General features: G+C 36.6%; 1 protein-coding gene across 4 annotated transcripts in view; it reads right to left on the bottom strand.

Moving 5' to 3' along the window:
• Positions 1 to 20,719, bottom strand: part of Ddx42 (DEAD-box helicase 42) — a 46,144-nt gene that overhangs the window by 9,489 nt on the left and 15,936 nt on the right. For all 4 annotated transcript variants that reach the window (XM_010616734.3, XM_010616736.3, XM_010616733.3 and 1 more), the window contains exons 3-13: positions 17,853 to 18,003; positions 13,683 to 13,744; positions 12,111 to 12,147; positions 11,148 to 11,297; positions 7,276 to 7,380; positions 6,007 to 6,126; positions 4,428 to 4,604; positions 3,383 to 3,511; positions 2,394 to 2,493; positions 1,803 to 1,850; positions 1,239 to 1,336 (exon numbers count right to left, since the gene is read on the bottom strand). In XM_010616734.3, the coding sequence (XP_010615036.1) occupies positions 1,239 to 1,336; positions 1,803 to 1,850; positions 2,394 to 2,493; positions 3,383 to 3,511; positions 4,428 to 4,604; positions 6,007 to 6,126; positions 7,276 to 7,380; positions 11,148 to 11,297; positions 12,111 to 12,147; positions 13,683 to 13,744; positions 17,853 to 18,003 (1,177 nt within the window). The remainder of the gene's footprint in view (positions 1 to 1,238; positions 1,337 to 1,802; positions 1,851 to 2,393; positions 2,494 to 3,382; positions 3,512 to 4,427; positions 4,605 to 6,006; positions 6,127 to 7,275; positions 7,381 to 11,147; positions 11,298 to 12,110; positions 12,148 to 13,682; positions 13,745 to 17,852; positions 18,004 to 20,719) is intronic.

Here is a 20,719-nt window from a genome sequence, read left to right as displayed (position 1 = left end):
TGGTGTCACTGAGCTATGTCCCTGGCCCACAAATGCCATACTTTTTAAAATGCCCATTCAGATTATTTCTAATGAAGTAAAATCATTTTCAGGCCCCCTTCCACAACTGTTTTTAATACAATTTATACATGTAAATAGAAGACACTCAAAAGTAAAAACTAGACCATGTCAAAACCCTAACTGTACAAAAACTTTCCTTAACAATAAACATGGAAAGTAATTAAGGCTGGCAATAATTACTTACAAGGTGTGGCACAGTAGCACACACCTGTAATACTAGTACTCTGGGAGGCCAAAGCAGGAGAATCACAAGTTTGAACCCAGCCTGGGCAACTTAATGAGAGACCCTGTCCCAAACTAAATAAAAAAGGGCTGGCAGATGCAGCTCAGTGCAGTACCCTAGTTTTAAACCCTAGTATTTTGGGGGAAATTAATTACATATTTCAAAAACAGCTACAGAGAACTTTCAATGTTTTCAGGAAAGTGTTTGAGGTGATGAATATGCCAACTACCATGATCTGGCCATCACATATGGTGTATATGTATTGAAATGTCATGCTATACCCCACAGATATATACAATTGTGTCAAGTTATTAAAAAAGTATTTTCTTTCTTTTTTTTTTTGGTACCAGGGACTGAACTCAGGTCCACCGAACTGCTGAGCTAAATCCCCGGCCCTAAAAAAGTATTTTCTAAAAAATACAAAAACAAAACAAAACGGATCATGGCAAGGAGCTGAGGGAATTCTCCAAGCAGTCTTTACTGGATTTCAAATCCCAATTCAGGGAAATTTTCCAAATAAGATATATGTATAGACAGGAAATCAAACCTTAAGTTATTCCCACCAGGCCCTTCGTCTTATCCCACTCCATTCTGTGCAGGCTTCTCAGTCATTTAAAATGTCAGTTCCACCCTAATTCACTGGTAGTCTTCTAGACAAACCCTTTCATTTCTTTAAAAGCTTTTTTTAAAACTTCTGAAATTTTTTAACATTAAAAAAAAAAAGTGAAATAAAACCAATTCCCATATACCAACTACTGGCTTTCAACAGTTATCAACATCTTGCCAATCTTGTTTCACTTATTCTCTCAACTTGTGTATTTTAAAATAAATCTCAAACATGTTGCCTCATCTGTAAACCTATTTTAAGTCTTTTATCTCAACAGTAAGAAATTAACTCTATTGTCTCTGTGAGAAATAACCCACTGGGGTCCCATCTAGCCCTGCTTCCAGTTACCTCTCCAATATCTCCCTGCACGACTCGAATAGGGTCAATCAAGATGTCTCTGGCCAATTTTTCAATCTTTTTCCGAAAAGTTGCACTGAATAAGAGAGCTAGAAGGCAAAGTACATTATATTAAAGAAATAGCATGACTTATGTATTAAATACCCACCAAGCATTCTTGACATTAAGAATTATTTAACATAAATCCATCTGAACTTTAAATTTTAGAAGTTTAAAAAATAAAGATTTCTTTAGTTTAAAAATTGAAGTGTTAGCATAGTTCAGACAAAGGCTCTTTACTTCAAATAAGCAGATGTGTACTGTGCAATGTTTCTATCCACTGATGAAACTGCATAAACAGGGGCAAGAAACTAATTTCTTGAGACTTGATTTTTTTCATTTACAAAACAAGTAATTATATCCTATGATCTCTAGGATTCTGCCATATAAATGGTCATTACCTTCCCCTTTATGGTTCTCAAGTATACATGTGGCCATTTTTGCTTCTATAACTGTGCTTTTAAAATAGGTGTTCTGAGTACAAATAGTTTTATAATAAAGCTGCTTCATACATACTCTGTCTGTCAGGACGGACATGACTTGCTATGGATCGAACCTGGTACTCTAGAAGAAGAACAGTAAAATTAATATTATAACCCCATTAATATAGTTTGGAAAGCCTAGAAAAAATAATTAAATTTAAGTAAAATCCTCAAAAGTTATAAGAACTAAGAAAACTTTAAAGCTCTTTTGATGCATCATTCAATCTGAAACTCCAAATAGCTTTCCTTCCAATTAGTACATATGGTTATTTAAAAGTTTATAAAGTTGAGAAAGTCAAGGACAGGAAAGCAAAGGGACTTTGTGTGATTTGACATTTACCTACACAAGGATTCAGTCCTTAACTTTCACATCACAGACATGAATGAAACTGGAAGGACAGAGAAAAATATTCCCCCTATATACAAAGCCACTTTCGATTTTCCTCAACCCAATCAAAACCAACATTTTTCTTGATAAAATTCCTAAAAATAATGTATTAGCTATATTTCTATAGTCTAACCCTATCCAGGAATATTTTAGTTTCTCTCATGCTGAGAAAAACATTGCTTAAATCTAGAAAGAAATGGAAAAATAGGGACAAAGAAACTGGTATCCAAGGCATACCAAATCCCATGTCAAACATTCGATCTGCTTCATCAAACACAAGGTAAGAGACTCTTTGAAGATTAGTAGCTTTCTTCTTCACATGATCAATCAGTCGACCCTATGAGATCCACAAAATGAATATAAGTACAACTGTCTGGGCTTTTTCTGGTACCAGGGATTGAACTCAGGACCTTGCACTTTCGAGGCAGGTTGTGGCACCACTGAGCTAAATCCCCCACCCTCGAATAGAAGTATAACTGAAGGCATTTACAAGGACTTTCAAAGCTGCAATCCTGGTGGGCTGGCGATTTAGTTCAGTGGTGCTGCCACCTGCTTCACAAGCACAAGAACCCAAGTTCCATCCTCGGTACCAAAAAACAAAACAACAAAACTGTTCTCCTGGCAAAGGTACTGCTCTTCAGTCTTAGTAACAGATATGGTACAACAGCCTTGAATTTTGCATATCACACAGACCAAGGAACAGAAACTGTGAAAAACTCAATTCTTCTTTTATATTAATAGTGATTTAAATTTTGTAGTTCAGTAGCCAGAACTATTTCTGGAAGGCATTCTGAAATGACCTGATTTAAAACCTTATTTTTATTTATTTATTTTTTTTTTTGGTATCGGGGATTGAACTCAGGTCCTTGCGCTTTCAAGGCAGCCAGTGGTACCACTGAGCTAAATCTCTGACCCTAGATTACAAACTTGTAAACAGTTCTGACCATCCTGAATTTTTCTCATTCTTGAAGCTCTTGATAGCCATGGATCCATTTCCTACGAGAGTACAAGTAAAACTATTTGAAATAGAGGGGAACTCATAGCTGCTAATATGTATCTGGTAGTCTTACTGAATTGCCAATCAAAATTAAAACAAAATTAGAGGCTACCCTTCATCAGCATATTCTCAACTCTGACTTACCACATTTTAGGGGAAATTCTCTTCAAAAATAACCATATTTTCCACACTAAGGGAGGCTGAGAAGTCATTTACAAAAGATACTTACTGGGGTACATACAACAATCTCTGCCCCTTCCTGAAGTGCCTTGGCCTGCTCCCACATGCTCCCTCCTCCGTATACAGCCACTGATCGAAGATTATATGCTTTCCCAAACCGCTTACATTCGGCATGGATCTACAAAGTTGTTCATAACATATCAATAAAGTGTGACAACAGATACCTCTATCGCAAACCAAAATGGAGTTCCAAAAAACTAAATGTGGTATCAAACAAAGATGTGCATGGTGCAAACACCTAAAATCCCGTCTATTCAGGAGGCAGAGAACTAAGTTCAAGGACAACCTGGGCAATTTAGCAAGACCTTGTCTCAAAGTAAGATTTGAAAATGGACTGAAGATACAATTAAGTGTTAGAGGGAATGTCTAACATGCGCAAAAGAAAAAAAAAATTAAAACTTTTTTAAGGTTAGGGTTAAACTCATTTTTATGAGTTTGAAATCAGTTTTATTCATAAAACCAGGCTAAAAATTTTGCCTTGATTATTCACTTTTTTCACTTCTCTTCCTGATCCTGTCATCGCCTTTCTATAAAGAAAAGTTAATTCACCCCAGAGAAAATATTACAAGCATATAATACAAACAATTCTCATAATACTTTTATCCTCTTAAAATAGTAGAAAAGTACATTTTTGGTAGCACAAAAAATGTATAACACATAGAACTTTTCAAAAGTTTCCTGTTAGCACAATAATAAGAATATACTTAATGTCACTGAACTGTACATTTAAAATTGCTTAACACTGAGTCAGGTGTGGTGGCACACTCCGATAAATCACAACACTGCAAGACTGAGGCAGGAGGATCACAAGTTCAAGCCAAATCTAGGTAACTTAACAAGACCCAAGACTCTTATCCCAAAATAAAAATTAAAACAAGCCTGGGGAGTAGCTCAGCACAAAAGCCTTGGGTTTAATTTCTAGTACAAAAAAAAAAAAAATGTCAAGATGATCAATTTTATGTGTACTTTATCACAATTAAAAATAAAAATCCCTTCATGAAGAAACAGGCATTCTATATAAAGCACATACATACCTGCTGGCAAAGCTCCCTCGTAGGACACACAATCACTGCAATTGGTCCATCACCTGGCTCCAATTCCTTCTGGTCCATTATATGAATCAACATGGGCCAGATAAAAGCTGCAGTTTTCCCACTGCCTGTTTTAGCAATACCAATCATGTCTCTACCACTTAATGCCACAGGTACACCCTGCAGAAAAATAAAAGTGTACTCACTCTCAAATTTCAATTCTAAGCTGAACTGAAGGAAATCCTGGGGAAGAATAAATGACTATTAATAACATTAATTTCCAATGGAACAAAAATATTCTGGGCTATGAAACAGTGAGAAAACAGTTGACAATTTCATAAGCTTCTGGATTCTGGGTTATGAAACAGTGCAAAAACAGTTGACAGTCTCATAAGCTTCTGGACTTATAGAAAAAATATCACTGCCTTCAGACAGCTCACCTACTATTTAAAGAATATGAATGACTACTTCTTGATACACAGAAATAAAAAACTAATTTATAATCAAAATGGCTGTTAACCAGGATTTGTGGTGCATGCCTGTAATTTCAGCACTCAGGACACAGAGGCAGGACTGCTGTTAGTTCAAGGCCAGTCTGAACTACAGCACCCCCCACCCTTTTTTACTTTTTTTTTTTTATACTAGGGATTGAACTTGGGACCTTGCACTTGGTGAGGCAGGTGGTGGCACCACTGAGCTAAATATCTGGCCCTGCAGCCCTTTTTTGAGAGTCAGATCCTGTCTCAAAAAACAAAGAAACAAACAAAACAACAACAAAAGTAGTTGCTAAAATTAAAAAAAATTTTTTTTCCCATTGAGAAAATACAACCAATCCTATTTTCTGTGCAGGAATGAGTCCCATATATGAACAAGAAAGAGAAGCCATCACTTTTAGTAATAAATGAAAAATTTCAAGTTGCAGACCAAAGAATTTTAGTTAGTGATAATGCTAAATTTGTCCTGTACAAATCTTTTATGTTAGGTTTAATTCTTTTTTTTGTACTAGGGATTGAACTCAGGACCTTGTGTTTGCAAGGAAGGCAGCGGAACTACTGAGCTAAATCCCCAGCCCAAGGTCTAATTCTATTAAGTTATTTTCTTCATATCATAATTATAAGTACTCATCAGGTACATAAAAACATGTCCTAGCCACTTAGCAACTTGTTAAGAGTAGTATGCCACCTGCCTTGCAAGTGCAAGGTCCAATTTTATCCCCAGTAACAAAAAAAAAGAGCAGTAAATAACTCATATTTACTTTTTTTTGAGACAGGATCTCTCTATGCAGTTAAGACTGACCTGGAACTCACTATGTACCCCAGGCTGGTCTCGAACTCACAGCGATCCTCCTGCCTCCCAAGTGCTGGGATTACAGGCGTGCACGACCATGCTCGGCCTCATATTTGTGAGAGTTTTGAAAATACCCTTGGGTTGCGTATATGGTTCCCCTACCCCACATTACAAGAAAAATTGAAGACTAACACCTTCTAACTATATCAGCATTTTTAAAAACTCCTTTGACTTAACTAAATATAGTCACAAAATACCATTCTACTCCATTTCCCTTTCGTTTTAGTTTACTTACCTGGCACTGTATCGGAGTGGGCTGTGTGTACTCAGATTTCCGAATCTGGTGCATAAGTTGTTCATCAAATCCAAAATGAGCAAAACTACTTCCTGGTCTAGGAGGTGCAGCACCAGAGACCTAGAGATAAAGACAACTCCCAGGAATGACTTCAACATAAATAGCATTTAAAATTCAACAGTACATGCCTGGATCTAGCATTTTAGCTTGAGTATGAAGAAGTAAAACCTTAAATCTGTAGCCAAAAGTATACCACTGAAAAGGCAAAACCTTGAATAGTGTGAGGATCTCATATAAACAACTCTACAACAAATATTCCTGAGATTTTGTCATGATTTTACATGATAAAGTACCTAAAAATTCTTAAAATAAAATTCTTTCATTAGAAATAAATGGAAGAAAAACTATTAAGCAGATTGTAGAAAGACATTAATGTAATTTTTTACCATATGTCATAAATATTAACCAGATGGTAGAAAAAAAATTAAAAATTGTAAGTAAGTGCAAATAAGAGAAGATTATACCAACTGGTTGCAAAGATACAATCTACTACTGCTTGAGTAGTTAGTGTCTTTCCTACTGATGGTTCAGCTACTGCCCAAAACTGTTACAATTGTGTGCAGGTGAACAATGGGGCTTATAACCTCTATTCTGTTTCCAACAGTGGTAACCTTTTAATGTTTCTCCAGTGATGCTGACATTTCCAATCAGGATTTCATTAAAAGATTTTTTGGAAAGGGTTAATCTCTGGGACAACAGACAAGTACAAACACACACACACACACACACACACACACACACACACAGAGGTGCATATACATTCCACCCCTTCGAAAATTGAAAATTTCAAACACCATGTAACTAATAAGGTAGACACAGGCCAGAAAGTTGTCCTTACAAATAGCAGATCAGCACATCATCTGAGTTTCATCAACCACCATTTAGTAGCATCCTAAACAATATGGCCAGTGAGCAACTCAAAACTTCTTGGTGGACAATTTAAACCATTGTTCTGAAATTAGTGTAAGTGCATTTTGAAACAGTGGTCATCTCTTCCCACAACAGAAAAGAATATTCAATCTTAAAAATATCTGGATGACAAAAACAATTAAACCAAGATACATAAGCCCAAGGAATATAATTATTATTCTAGCAAAAACAGCTCAGGGACCATTAAGAATGAAATCCAAGTTTATTAGTTTAAGTACGAATATTAGACCTGGACTAATTATCATTAACATAAGAACACATGCTTAATGATTATCTTACCCGAAGATTGAGCTTATGCCGAAGATCTATTAACTGCTGTGGAGTGAGGTTGGTTATCTCCTCATGTTCATTGTAAAAGTTTTTTTCAAATGGTGGGTAGTCAATCTGCAGGTCCAATTATTCAAAGTTAGTCTAGAATTCAAGAGTCAATCCTGTAAGTTTGATTTTAATGCAAAATAACCTTTTACAAATATAATATAAATAAAGCCATTCCTCACAGGAAGACCAATATAATTAATTTATTCTTGACATACATCACCAAAAATATAACGCATGTCTTTTCCTATTCCTAGTTTCAATAAAAACACCAACCTACTTCCTAAAGACACATTAAGGGCACCTTAAATTTGAAGAATCTTGGAAGCAAATTAAGGAATCTTTATAATGCCAAAGCCTTCAGAGAACAAGTACAGATATTTCAAGATATTTACTTTTTTTGATTAAACCGTTTGTTCACCTAGCTTTAGGCATTTAAAAACATTTTTAGTACTTCCTTTTTAGATAGTTCTGCCTTTAGAAGAAACACTATTATGGGCCAGGGATTAGCTCAGTGGTGACATCGCCACCTGCCTCGCAAGATCAAAGGTCCCAAGTTTGATCCACTTTACAAAAAAAAAAAAGAAGAAAAAGAAATACTATTTTTTTTTTTTTTTTTACTTTTTTCGGTGGGTGGTGGTATAAGGGATTGAACCCATGGCCTCATATATGCTAGGCAGTCACTATCAATGAGCTACATACATCCTCAGCTTAGGTCTACTTTTTTTTTTTTTAAAAAAAGAAGTCTATTTATGTAACTTTAAAAAATGTATGACCATAGGAAATAGGAAGATAGATCTTTTGCAAAAGGGAAGGGAATCAAGAGATGGAGAGGAGGTTGAGAAAAAGAGGGGAAAAAGAACAGAGATGTTACGTACATGTACCAACCCTCCATGACAAATGTAAGCATTACATACTACAAACAGGTACCCCCCATTTTTTTTTTTTTTTTTGGTATTAGGGATCTAACTTGGGTCCTCGTGCTTGCAAGGCAGGCAGCAGCACCACTGAGCTAAATCCACGGCCCACCAATAAAATTTTTTTAAAAATATATATGACTGAGTATTTTTAATTCCAAAGACAGAGGCAACCAGTTCTCATACTCACTTCCCAGCTTTGTATTGGGGATACAAAGCACAAGCACATCATCATGTAAAAATTTGTTTAAATTAATTGTCCTTTTGACATCACAATAGTCTATAACTTTTTTAAAAGGAGAATTTAATGTCCTATAGATGATCAAAAATTTCCTAATTCTGGAAACACCTAAAAATTTTAGCGAGAATGGCATTACGTATTTGCAAATCTCTCTGAAGTTTAACTTAAAATCCATGAAGAAAATCTGCCTGCCCAAAGACATGTAGTTGAAAAAGGGAAGAGGGCTGGGGATTTAGCTTAGTGGTTCTGCCATATGCCTCACAAGCGCAAGGACCCAATTTGATCCCCAGTATCCCCTGCCCCAAAAGGCAAGAGTATTTTCCTAGTCTAATCATGTACTTGTAAATTTCTATTCTTTATTGATATTGATACATTACAACCTGACAGTGGTTATTTCTGTTGTGTAATCTGAAACCGCAAACTTGTTACACTCAGTTACATTATGAGCCATTGGTCTATGGTGGGTTTTGTGTTTATTTTTGCAATTCTTGGAACTGTACCCAGAATCTTCATAATGAACTAAATCCCAGGCTTTTTTATTTTGAGACAGGGTCTCACTAAGTTGCCCTGGCTGGCCTTAAATTTGTAATATTCCTGCCACAGCCTCCTGAATGTATTTTGATACATGCTTTTACTCATGCATAATTCTATAACATCATATACTGATCATCCAAGAAATATTTATTCAGAGACAGCATGTAGAAAGTTCATACATCTCATATATTATAGGAGGATTACAAGTTTGAGCCTAACAAGGACAATTTAGCAAACAGTGAGTCTCAAAAAATTAAAAAAACAAAATCAAAACTTCTAACATCATCATCAATTTTATCTTTAAGTACTGAGAAACTATTGAGTTCATTGTTGTGGACAGTTATTTTTAATAAAAATTAATTTTTACTGTTTAATAACAGGTATTTTAAGTGACCCCCTCCACTATAATCATCTAGCAGTGAAGAATATAATAATTAGTAAAACAGTTTGGTGCCACTGCCTTGACTCATATTAAGGGATTAGTAGTTTTACTTTGCACTGATTTTACATTATCAATGTAAATGCTTATACAGTGAAAAAGGCAAATGGGCTGGGCATGGTAGCATGCACCTGTAATCCCAACACTTGGGAGGCTGAGGCAGGAGGATTGCTTTGAGTTTGAGACCAGCCTGGGCTACATAGTAAGTTCCAGGTCAGTCTCAACTACACAGTGAGACCCTGTCTCAACCCCCTCCCCCACAAAGGCAAATGGGACCTTGAGTTTGTGAGGCAGATGGTGGCACCACTGAGCTAAATCCCCAGCCCTACAAAAATTCTTTGACTCTATAGATTCTTTGATATGCACTTGAGAACCAATGCTCTAGATCAGTGATGGCAAATCTCTTAGAGGTGAGTCCCTAAACTACAACCCAAAACCCACTTATTTCAAATGCAATTAAATCTAAATACTGAAGTTTTTGTTTAGGAAAAGCAACTTATACATTAACATCTTTTAAAAGAGAAATAACGTGCATGCCATAGGTTTGCTAGATCTAGAGTCACTATAGTATATAGATCTAGACTGATTGGGGGGTGTACTGGGGATTAAATTCCAGACCTTGTGCTTGCAAGGCAGGTGCACTGCCACTGAGTTAAATCCCCAGCCCAAGATCTAGACTGATATTTAACCTGAGAAAAAACTGGTATTTTTTTCAAGGGGGTATACTGATAGCTTTATTTCCTTTTGACTTAAGCAAACTAATTTCTGGCTCTACTTTGAAGAATCACACTCTACCTGCCACAGATCTGGAAGCAAGAGTAAATATTTAGAGCAGTTAGAAATAAATGCAGTGGGGCATGGTGGCATGTATCTGGAAACCTAGCACCTGGAGGCTGAGGCAGGAGGATCACAAATTCAAGCCCAGCCTAGGCAATTTAGTGAGACCCTCACTCAAAAAAAAAAAGAAAATAAAGGGGGGGTTGGGGATGTTGCTCAGTGTTAGGGTACATCTGGATTCAATCCCTAGGTAACATAAAATAAAAACAAAAAATATTCAGTTCCAAGAGCCCATGTGAAAGGAGGGTAAAGATGGATATGGTTATACATATCTGTAAACCTAGCACTTGGGAGGCTAAGACAGGATGATTGCTTCAAGTTCAAGGCCAGCTGGAGCTACATAGTGAGATCAAGGTCAGGCTAAAATGTTTTGACACCCTGTCTCAAAACAACCAAAATAGAAAAGGTGTTAGTCTTGGAAAACAAGTACAACTGCTTAAGGCCAATTTAAAATTTTGAAACAATGAAAAAAAATAATAGATTCATCTTTTGGGGGTTAGTACTGTGGACTAAACCAAGGGCCTTCACAATGAGCTATGTCCCCAGCCCTTTTTTTAAAATTTTGAGATAAGGTCTCACTAAGTTGTCCAGGCTAAGCTCAAACTTTTGATCCTTCTGCCTCAATCTTTCAGAATGTTGAGGATTACAGAAATGCACCACCACCCAGCTGTGATTCAATTTTTAATAACATAAACTGTGAAAGCCTCATGGAATTTCTGACCCAACCACTTAGCAGAGATGATAAGACCCCAAAGTACAAATATTCTCATGACATGAGTCCACAGATATTGGGGAAACCTAAATATTAAAGCTAAAGAAAACTGTACCAACTTGAAACAAGAATCAAATTCAGCAAGAAACCTCATACCTCAGAATGATCAATGGGAGGAAGAGGATCGATTATTTTTTTGGAGGGTGCAATTGGATTTCCATCACTATCGTATTCCAGATTGTCTTCTTCCTCCTCCTGAACCACACCAGCAGTTGGGTTTTCTGCCATGTATCGAAAGTAAGCTTCCTGCAGGAAAGCACAAGAACATAATCACACCCAAGTATAGCTGAGAACATTTCTACTCTTGTAATCGAGTGTATCAGAATATTCATAGTTTAAATACCTACCAAGTAAGGCTAGACTTTTACTAGCAATAATTCCTTTATATCAGTATTCGAAGGACCATCCGAAGAAATGAATGAGTACTACAAAGTGACTTAATTTAAGAAAAGATTTATAAATCTGCCTGTTCCACAGCCTTCCTAGGGGTTGGGTGGGTGACTCTGCCTACCCTGCCTAAAGCTGGAAAACATATGCTGTAGCTTTATCAATCCAAGTTTGGAAGTTGACACTGAATAGAAAGGTCACAAACCTGGAAAGGGCTACTGTTCACTCTGGCTCTCACCATCCCACAACTGAACAAAGGGAAATACTAATAGTTATTAATGTCCGACCTTTTGAAACAAGAATCACAAACAGAACCTTTAGAAAAAGGTAGAGGTCAGATGTTGCTAGAGGCCATCAGTAGATTCCACACCACTACTGATTTATCAGAATAAACATTAATCTTGGATTTAAGAAAAGCAAGATGAATAAAGCTCACACTTATTTTTGATGTCAATTGATCAAACATTCATTCCATCTTCAACATGGGAAAAGCTATGTGACTCTCAATATTATATTACAAACCAGTAACATGGGGAGAAAAGGAGCAAGTCAAATGACATTCCCTGCTAAATGTCAGGAGTGGTAATTTCAGTGAAGGCAAGCTCTAGCTTGTCCCCAGTATAGACTTTGTGGGGTAAAAATAAAAGATAGAAATACTGCATAAGAACTCACTTGGTCATCTTCCTCTTCAATGTCATCTCGAATACCCCTGGAAAAACAAGCGGAGAAACAAACTTCCCTGCAAATGTTCCACATACCCAGCTCCATACTTACAGCAGATTAGTGTTGAATTCCATACAATATAGGAACTCTCAACACTAACAATAACAAAGCAGCAATAAGCACACTGTGAACTATCCACAAATCACTGACATGCGGTTTCACTCTATGATCTCCACTTTGCATTTCTTTTGAGAGGATAGAAACATCTATTACTGACATGGATAGAGGGAGTAAAAACTTTCTGAAGATACCAAAGGATTCTAAGCCTTGTCAACCCATACGACAAACAAAATGCAGTTATGCAAAGTATTTCATATTATAAAGAAAAAAAAAATCCTGTACTTAGCATACATTAGAGAGAATGTCACAATTTTCTTATTGTCCCCTCAAGTCTAGCTCTACAATAATTGCTTTGATTCAAAATCAGTTACCAGGGCCAGGGATTTTGCTCAGTGGTTCCAGTGACTGCCTTGCAAGCTCAAGGACCCAAGTTCGGGCACCAAAATAAACAAACAAACAAAAAACCCAAAATCAGTTACCTTGGGGATGGAGACAGAAAAACTACATTAACCCCTTTATGAGTTTGGAACTAAGACTCCTAAGCACTTCACACAGAGAAGGAAACCACTGCCACTTTCTGCTTCCCTCGGGAGTTATAAGGAAACTGGAAGAGGATGCAATACACATAAGCACTAAAAGAGAGCTGAACTGTCATATGGAACAGGAATCTTGGGAAGGGCTTAAAGTACTGATTGTCAAGTAAAGGAGAAAAAAGTCCAGCTGTGACTGGCAGAAAAAGCCTTAGGAGTATATTCAGCAAGGGGAAAGAGGTGACTTCTCTTTCCCAGAAAATGAAGTATTCAGTTTTTGTGCTTTTTTTTTTTGGTACTGAATATGGAACTCAGGTCCTTGCGTTTGTGAGGCAGGCGGAGGAACCCCTAAACTAAATCCCTGGCCCAAGTATTCAATTTTTTATTATAGTTGCTAAAGCATGATGTCACACTTTAAACAAAATTAGGTTTTATTTCTAATATTATATATAGTTTTAAATATATATATAGTTTTATGATATCACCATTACTTCTTATAATCATACAAACATTAATCTATTTTACATTAATAATGGGGCAAAACAGTACAATGAACCCATACTTTAGTAATTAAGCCTAACACCCAGGGTAATTTATTTATGTTTACTAAACAATTCTTATAGTTGAAGATCAAATGCTATTCTGTCAGACAGAATGTCTTTTTTCTTTTGGTAATAAGGATCAAGCTCAGGACCTTGCATTTGCAAGGCAGGCGGTGGCACCACTGAGCTAAATCCCCAGCCCAGAATTTCTTTTAATTACTGCAAAAACAAAGACTTCAGTGATCTACAGAACTACTCAAGATACAAGGATTCATAAAGCAAATATATCTGTATACTTGATTTTTTTTCTCTGTAAATTTTGGGGGAAAAAGCTTTGTAATACTGTATTTTTCTTGTAACTTTTGTGAAGGGAGAAGAAAACAACTTACTTTACATTTTTTCTTTCCTTGTCCTTTTCTTCAAGCCTCTTCATGTCTCTAGCTGCCTGATCCTAATGGAACAAGAGGAGATTATACACACACACACACACACACACACACACACCCATACATATACCTATATGGAATTACATTAACTAAAAACACTGAAAGAGAAATTTCTTTAAAAAGAATTTTAGGACTGGTAAAAAGTGTCATCAGGGTTTAGCTATGGCTATTTTATTTTTGTTTTGCTAGGCTCTTGCACATGCTAGTTAAGTACTGCATCATTGAGTTACATCTCCAGCCCCTTTATCTTATTTTGAGTCAGAGTGATCTTGTTAAATTCCCAAGTCTAGATTCAATTTTGCGATCTTCCTGCCTCAGCATCCTGAGTAGCTGGAATTACAGACATGTTCCACTGTGCCCAGCTGGCTAAGTGTTTTGAAATTGCATTTTGATACACAGATATTCCTCATTTAATGACCTACCTGTTAAACAATAATTCAGAATTAGAACTAAGGCATGCTATTTGGACTTAACGGCTTCTTTTTTTTTTGCACAGTTCTGTACATCTTGTTTATAGAGCCTTAATGCCTTTTATACAGTATACCTTGTTTATACAGTACTGCAGTTTTATATTGTTATATATTACAGTACTGCATGTAGGAGTTACACAACTAAAAGCAGCCATCAAATTGGAGTTTCCTTTAATCATTTCTTTGTTCTGAATATCGTAATGTTCATACTATATAAAAGTCCTCATTTAGCGACCAATTCAGTTAATGATTCACCCAGTCACAGAACCATAACTTGGTTATTAAATGAGGAATGGCTGTAATGAGGAATGGCATTTTGGTAATTATTTTTCAAAGAGAAAATACTCAAGTGTGCTAAACTTAGCCACACATGTATTGAATGATTTATATCTGTAATACGTCTACTATCCTGGAAAAAAAAATTAACAAAAATGCTTTTAATTCACAGGTATGTAACATTTGGTCACTTTATTAAAAGTTAATGATAGCTCCTGAGTTCAATCCCCAGGACAAAACAAAGAAACAAAAGTTAATGATATCATTATGGTTATAAAGGGACTTAAATTCAGGCAAAACAGACTTTCTCCTAGTATTGTTTAAATTACCAGTGGCCCTGGTAAAAGCCAGATTTCTGGATATAACTCTGGAAGGTAATTCTCAACCTGGGATAATGTTACACAAAGACACATGGCAACATTTTTAGTTATCACAATTTGAGGGGTAAGGAAGGTGAAGTCTCTGGTTGGCAAGAGGCCAGGAGTGCTACTAAACATTCTCCAATGCAAAGGATCATTCCCATAACAAAGAATTATTAAACCCCAAATACTAATACAGTAAAACCTTGTACTGTAACGTATTCTGAGTGTTTCACAAGACAAGCAAACATTTCTAATAAATTTTAACTTGATAAACGTGCAATATCTTGCAATGAGTAACATGTTAGGCTGAACATCACATGATCTGAGCTAATGGTTGGTTGTCTCCAAAAACCAAGAGTTTATAGAGATCTTGTCTGCAGAGGAGGAGGAGAAAAAGGTGGAGTCCCTTATCTCAAATGAGATTAGGGAAAGGTAGAAAACGTGGGAACAGAGAAAATAAGGCTGTAGCAGAGGGAGCTATGAATCTGTTTAATGACAACAGAGTATCACATTTCCTCAAAATATTCAAAAGGAAGCAAAAGCAAGGGTCACTGGATAGGTTCCTTGTTAAAGCTGCACGAAAAGAAAAAGATTCCATTGAACAAATAGCAGTGATTCCATTAGTGATAGCGAAAGTCATCCTACACAATAACCCTCCTTCCTCATCTCCCTCACACCAGCTAGGAAGGTTTTCAAAGTAAGTGCAGGTTAATTTGTTTTTCTTTATATTTTCTATTATATTACAGTATTGTAAAATTTTTTAATATAATTTTTCTGATACTGATTTTCAGTTGTATGAAAGAAAGGGTCAATTTAGATCAATTTTCCAAAGGGCTGGGGATTTAGCTCAGTGGTTCTGCAGCCTGCCTCATAAGCGCAGTACTCGGTACCAAAAAAAAAAAAAAAAGAATGGTCTTAGATCAATTTGCCAAGCATAAGAATTAACTATGAACGCTGGGCATAGTGGCACATCCATAATCCCAGCACTAGGGAGGCTGAGGCAGTAGGAATGCTGCGAGCTCAAGACCAGCCAGGTTTATATATATATCGTGAGTTCCAGGTCAGTCTCAACTACATAGTGAGACCCTGTCTCAAAAAACAAAACAAAAAAACAAACAAACAAAAAAAAGAATTAACTATGGAAAACATAAGAGCTCTAGATGTTTTTTTTTGGGGGGGGGGCACTGTGAGGCAAGCACATTATCACTGAGCTAAATCCTTGGTCCAGAACTATAGATGTTTAACTCCACTCTTAATGGCTCTGATTTAGTAGAACTAGAACACAGTTTTCAACCTCAAGATTACAGTAAAACCTTGGTTTGTGAGCATAATTTCTTCTGGAAACATGCTTGTAATCCAAAGCACTTGTATATCAAAGGAAACTGCTCCATTAGAAATAAAGCAAACTTAGGTGACATATTCTACAACTCAAAAATACTCATGTACAATGATTACAATACTGTAATATAACAGGAGAATGATACAATACTATAAAACATATAACAACTTCAACTACTTTAAGGCCAAGAAAGAGAATCTGGGCCACTTTCACATACTCTCATTGAAAAAGGGCTTTTGCTGCCATAAATTAAATCTAAATTTAAACCTAGAAAATCAAAAACTGATTTTTCTTGAAATTTAGTTGTATAATTAATAGTAACAATAATATAGTGGTTATGTTTTTATGTTTTATTTTTAGGTACCGGGGATGGAACTCAGGACCTTGCACTTGTGAGGCAGGTGGCAGCACCACTGAGCTAAATCCCCAGTCCCTGGTTGTTTCAAAGTTCTCTTTTTTTTTGAGGCAAGGTCTTGCTATGTAATTCAACTGGCCTTGAACTCACTTAGGCTGGCCTCAATCTCATGGCCATCCTCCTGCCTCAGCCTTCTAGGTGATTGGATTACAGGTGTGTGCCACCACATCCAGCTCAAGAGTTCTCTTATAGAGATACAGAAACATCTGAAAGATGAAACTATATGTCTGGGATTCAAAATATATTCAAAATAATCAAAAAGAGGGTGGGGATTTAACTCAGTGGTTCTTGCGCCTCCCTCGCAAGCGGCAAGGGCCTGAGTTTGAGCCCCAGTACGAAAAACAAACAAACAATCAAAAAGATTTTAAAGAGGGAGAGGTCTGATAATACAAGACTGATATTAAAAGTGGTTAACTGATAAATTTGGGGAAAGGGTGCACAGGGGTTCGTTTTATTATTCAGCTTTAGTATATGTTTGAAAATTTCCATAATAAAAAGTAAATAAATAATTAGAAGACTTGAAAAAAAGGTGGTCATGAGTTTCAATTTCTATAGGGAGGTCATAGGTATTGATGGTAATGTTGGTAATAAGAAATAATATAGAATTTGAAATTTTAGTAAATTCCTAAAATTAAATTGCCTTAAATATGTACTTAAGCCAGGCGCTTTGGCACACACCTGTAGTCCTAGTACTCAAAAGGCTTAGACAGGAGGATCACTACAAATTCAAGGCTAGCCTAGGTTACTTAGTGAGTTCAAGGCCAGTCTAAACTACCAAATGAGACTGTCTCCAAAAAAAACCAAGATTCATTAAATGCTACACTGAATATCATGTTTATTCTACTTAAGAATATACTAAGATTATTAAAACAAAGTAAAACATACAAATCTTCAGCTATGCCAGGCACGGTGGAACATACTTGTAATGCCAACTTACTCAGAAGGCTGAGTCAGGAGGATTGCAAATTCAAGGTCGGCCTGGACAACTTATTAAGACCTTATCTCAAAAATAAATAAATGAATAAATAGACTGAAAACATAGCTTGGTGTTCCCTAGATTCAGTCCCTAGTACCTCAGAAAAAAAATCTTGAGCTACTGTGTGCAAGGGTCAGAGCTACTGAATCAACCCTAAAAACATTATAAAGGGGGTGTAAAGAACAACAAAAAAGGCCAGCAGACAAATTTAAGCAAGATTTGTTAACTATTTCTAATTCCTAAATACTTTCATGAAACAAACTGCTAATACTTGCCTCTACTTCGGCCATAAATGCCTCCAGGGGATCATCATCACTGTCAGAATCTGCCGGCTTAGAGTGAAATTGCTGACGTGTAGGTGAGTTTTCAGCAGGAATGTAAGGCAAATCAACATTACTAGAGTCTTCTTCCTCATCTTCAAAATATCTGAAAATTAAAATGCAGATTGGTAAAGTGAATATTTAGTCTAAGATCAATGAAGCTTTTATATGGCATATCTTTTTTTTTTTTTTTTTTTTTTTTTTGAGATAGGGTCTCACTATGTAGTTGAGACTGACCTGGAATTCACTGTGTAGCCCAGGCTGGTCTCAACTCACAGCAATCCTACTGCCTCAGCCTCCCTAGTGCTGGAATTATAGGCGTGCACCACCATTATATGGTATATCTTACTACTCAGAGATTTCTCCTGTACAAGTCAAATTAAAGAACTCCAAGGTTTTGGCTATGGATCTAAGTAGTTATTACTTAATAAATGCAAAAATTCTAATATTCCACACAAAAGGAGTCATGGCAGATTTTCCACCTCAAGAGTGTTTAAATCACATTCCCAGTTCTGTTAAAAGGGTTAAGTTTTCAGTGTGATTTAGTATATCATTATTGGAATTAAAGAGCATCTGCCATTGGGGGAAAATTTGTATGAAATTTTAAAAACTTATTCTTTACAATCCTTAAAGAATTAAAGATATTTTCATATGATTAAGGGCTTTCTTTAGAAGTGCTGGGCTATTTGCTGAAACCAACCAAAACCTTCTAGATTTAAAAGTAAATGGCCAGGGATTTAGCTCAGCAGTTTGGTGGCCTGCCTTGCAAGCACAAGGACCCAAGTTCAATCTCCAGTACCAAAAAAAAAAAAAGCTCAATCCACAATTCTTCACATTGGTTAACTATTCTAAAATAACTTCAAGGCTGGGAATAGTGGCACACATCTGTAATCCCAGCAGTCAGGAGGCAGAGGCAAGAAGATTGTCCTGAGTTCAATGCCAGCCTGTGTTGCATAGAGTTCAAGGCCAGCCTGAGCTGCATAGCAAGACCTGTTTCAAAAAAACATAAAAAAGAATAGCTTGAAAGCCTGGATGAAGCATTACTCTTCCTACAATAAACATTCTAGGAGGACCAGGGATTTAGCTCAGTGGTTCTGCCACCTGCTCCGCAAGCAGAAGATCCTGAGTTTGATACTTGACACCAAAACAAAACAAAACATTCCAGGAAAGGATGGCAATATAACTTTTGTTCTGTTTTTTGAGACAGGGTCTCACTATGTAGTTCAGGCTGGTCTTGACTGAATTCAGTAGCATAAGCTGGCCTCAAGCTCACAGCAATCCTCCTGTCTCAGCCACCTGGGATTACAGGTATATGTCCCCACACCTGGCTAATACAGCTTTTTTTTTTTTTTTTTTTTTGGTACCAGATTGGATTTGGGGATGGAACTCAGGACCTTTCGCTTGCAAGGCAGTTGGCAGAACCACTGAGCTAAATCCCTGGCCCTACAGCTCTTGATAAACGAAAGTAAAACACTGTTTAGACCTTACATCAAAATTAAACAAATAATAATATAATCAAATACTAATTTAAATATCTGCAACTTAAATATTGAAAGCATTTCAAGTCAATACAGGAATTATTTTGAAAGCTCTAATAACTGTTATGCTGTGCACATAGTAATGTACTAACTGCATTACCAATATCAGTCATGCACCTTGTAACATTTGAGTCAGTGACAGACTACACATATAATGGTAGTTCTATAAGATTATAATGGAGCTGAAAATTTTCTATGGCCTAGTGACAACATGGTACAACATTACATCAGTGGCAGTGCGGGTATAAACCTACTGTGCTGCCAGTAAAATAAATATATGATGTAAAGTTGGGTGTGATGCCTGTAATCCCAACACTCGGGAGGCTAAGACAGGAGGATTGCCATGAGTTAAAGGCCAGCCTGGGCTGAACAGTGAGTTTAAGGCCAGCCTGAACTGCATAGCAAGACCCTGTCTTAAAAAAATAAATAAAATAATACAAACACACTCATGACATATACAATCATGTACAGTATCTAAAACTTGATAATGATGTTACTGGTATATATATCTAATGTATTATACTGTTTTCCATTATTTTAAAGTATACTCTTACTTATTTTTAAAAATTAATAGTTGGGCCAGGATTTAGCTCAGTGGCACTGCACCTGGCTCGTAAGCACAAAGTCCTGAGTTTGATCTCCGCTACGCGGGGGGGTGGGGGGGGTGCGGGGGGAGTAGCCCAGGCATGGTGGCACATGCCTTTAGTCACTCAGGAGGCTGAGGCAGGAGGATTACTATGAGATCAGGGCCAGCCTGAACTACGCAGTGAGACTGTCTCAAGAAACAACACAAGGGCCAGGGATTTAGCTCAGTGGTGCTGCCGCCTGCCTTGCAAGCACAAGGACCCGAGTTTGATCCCTGGTACCAAAAACAAAACCAAACAAACAAAAAAACCCACAAAATAAAACAACAACAAGTTAACAGTAAAATGGCATTAGGCAGGAAGATATTAGGAGATATTCCAGAATGAGGTACTATTATCACAAGTGACAGCCCATCCACCATCTTTGTCTTTTAAAACCTCCACTGGGACAAATGCAGAGGTAGAAGTCAATGACACTGCTGACCCCTGACCCTTGTATAGGCCTGGAGAATATGTGATTATATCTTAGTTTTTAACAAGAAAGTTCAAGATATAAGTAAATTTTAAAGTAAAAAAAGTTTATAAAGACATAAAGAAAGGAAATGTTTTTGGATAGATATGATATATTTATGTTTCAAGCTAAGCACTACTACAAAACAGCAAGTTTAAAAAGTTACAAAGAGCTAAGTAAGGTTAGGGC

Source organism: Fukomys damarensis, unplaced genomic scaffold (assembly GCF_012274545.1).
Source record: "Fukomys damarensis isolate Sample0158 unplaced genomic scaffold, DMR_v1.0_HiC HiC_scaffold_23, whole genome shotgun sequence".
Taxonomy (NCBI): Eukaryota; Metazoa; Chordata; class Mammalia; order Rodentia; family Bathyergidae; genus Fukomys; species Fukomys damarensis.
This window is presented reverse-complemented; position numbering and strand designations above follow the sequence as displayed.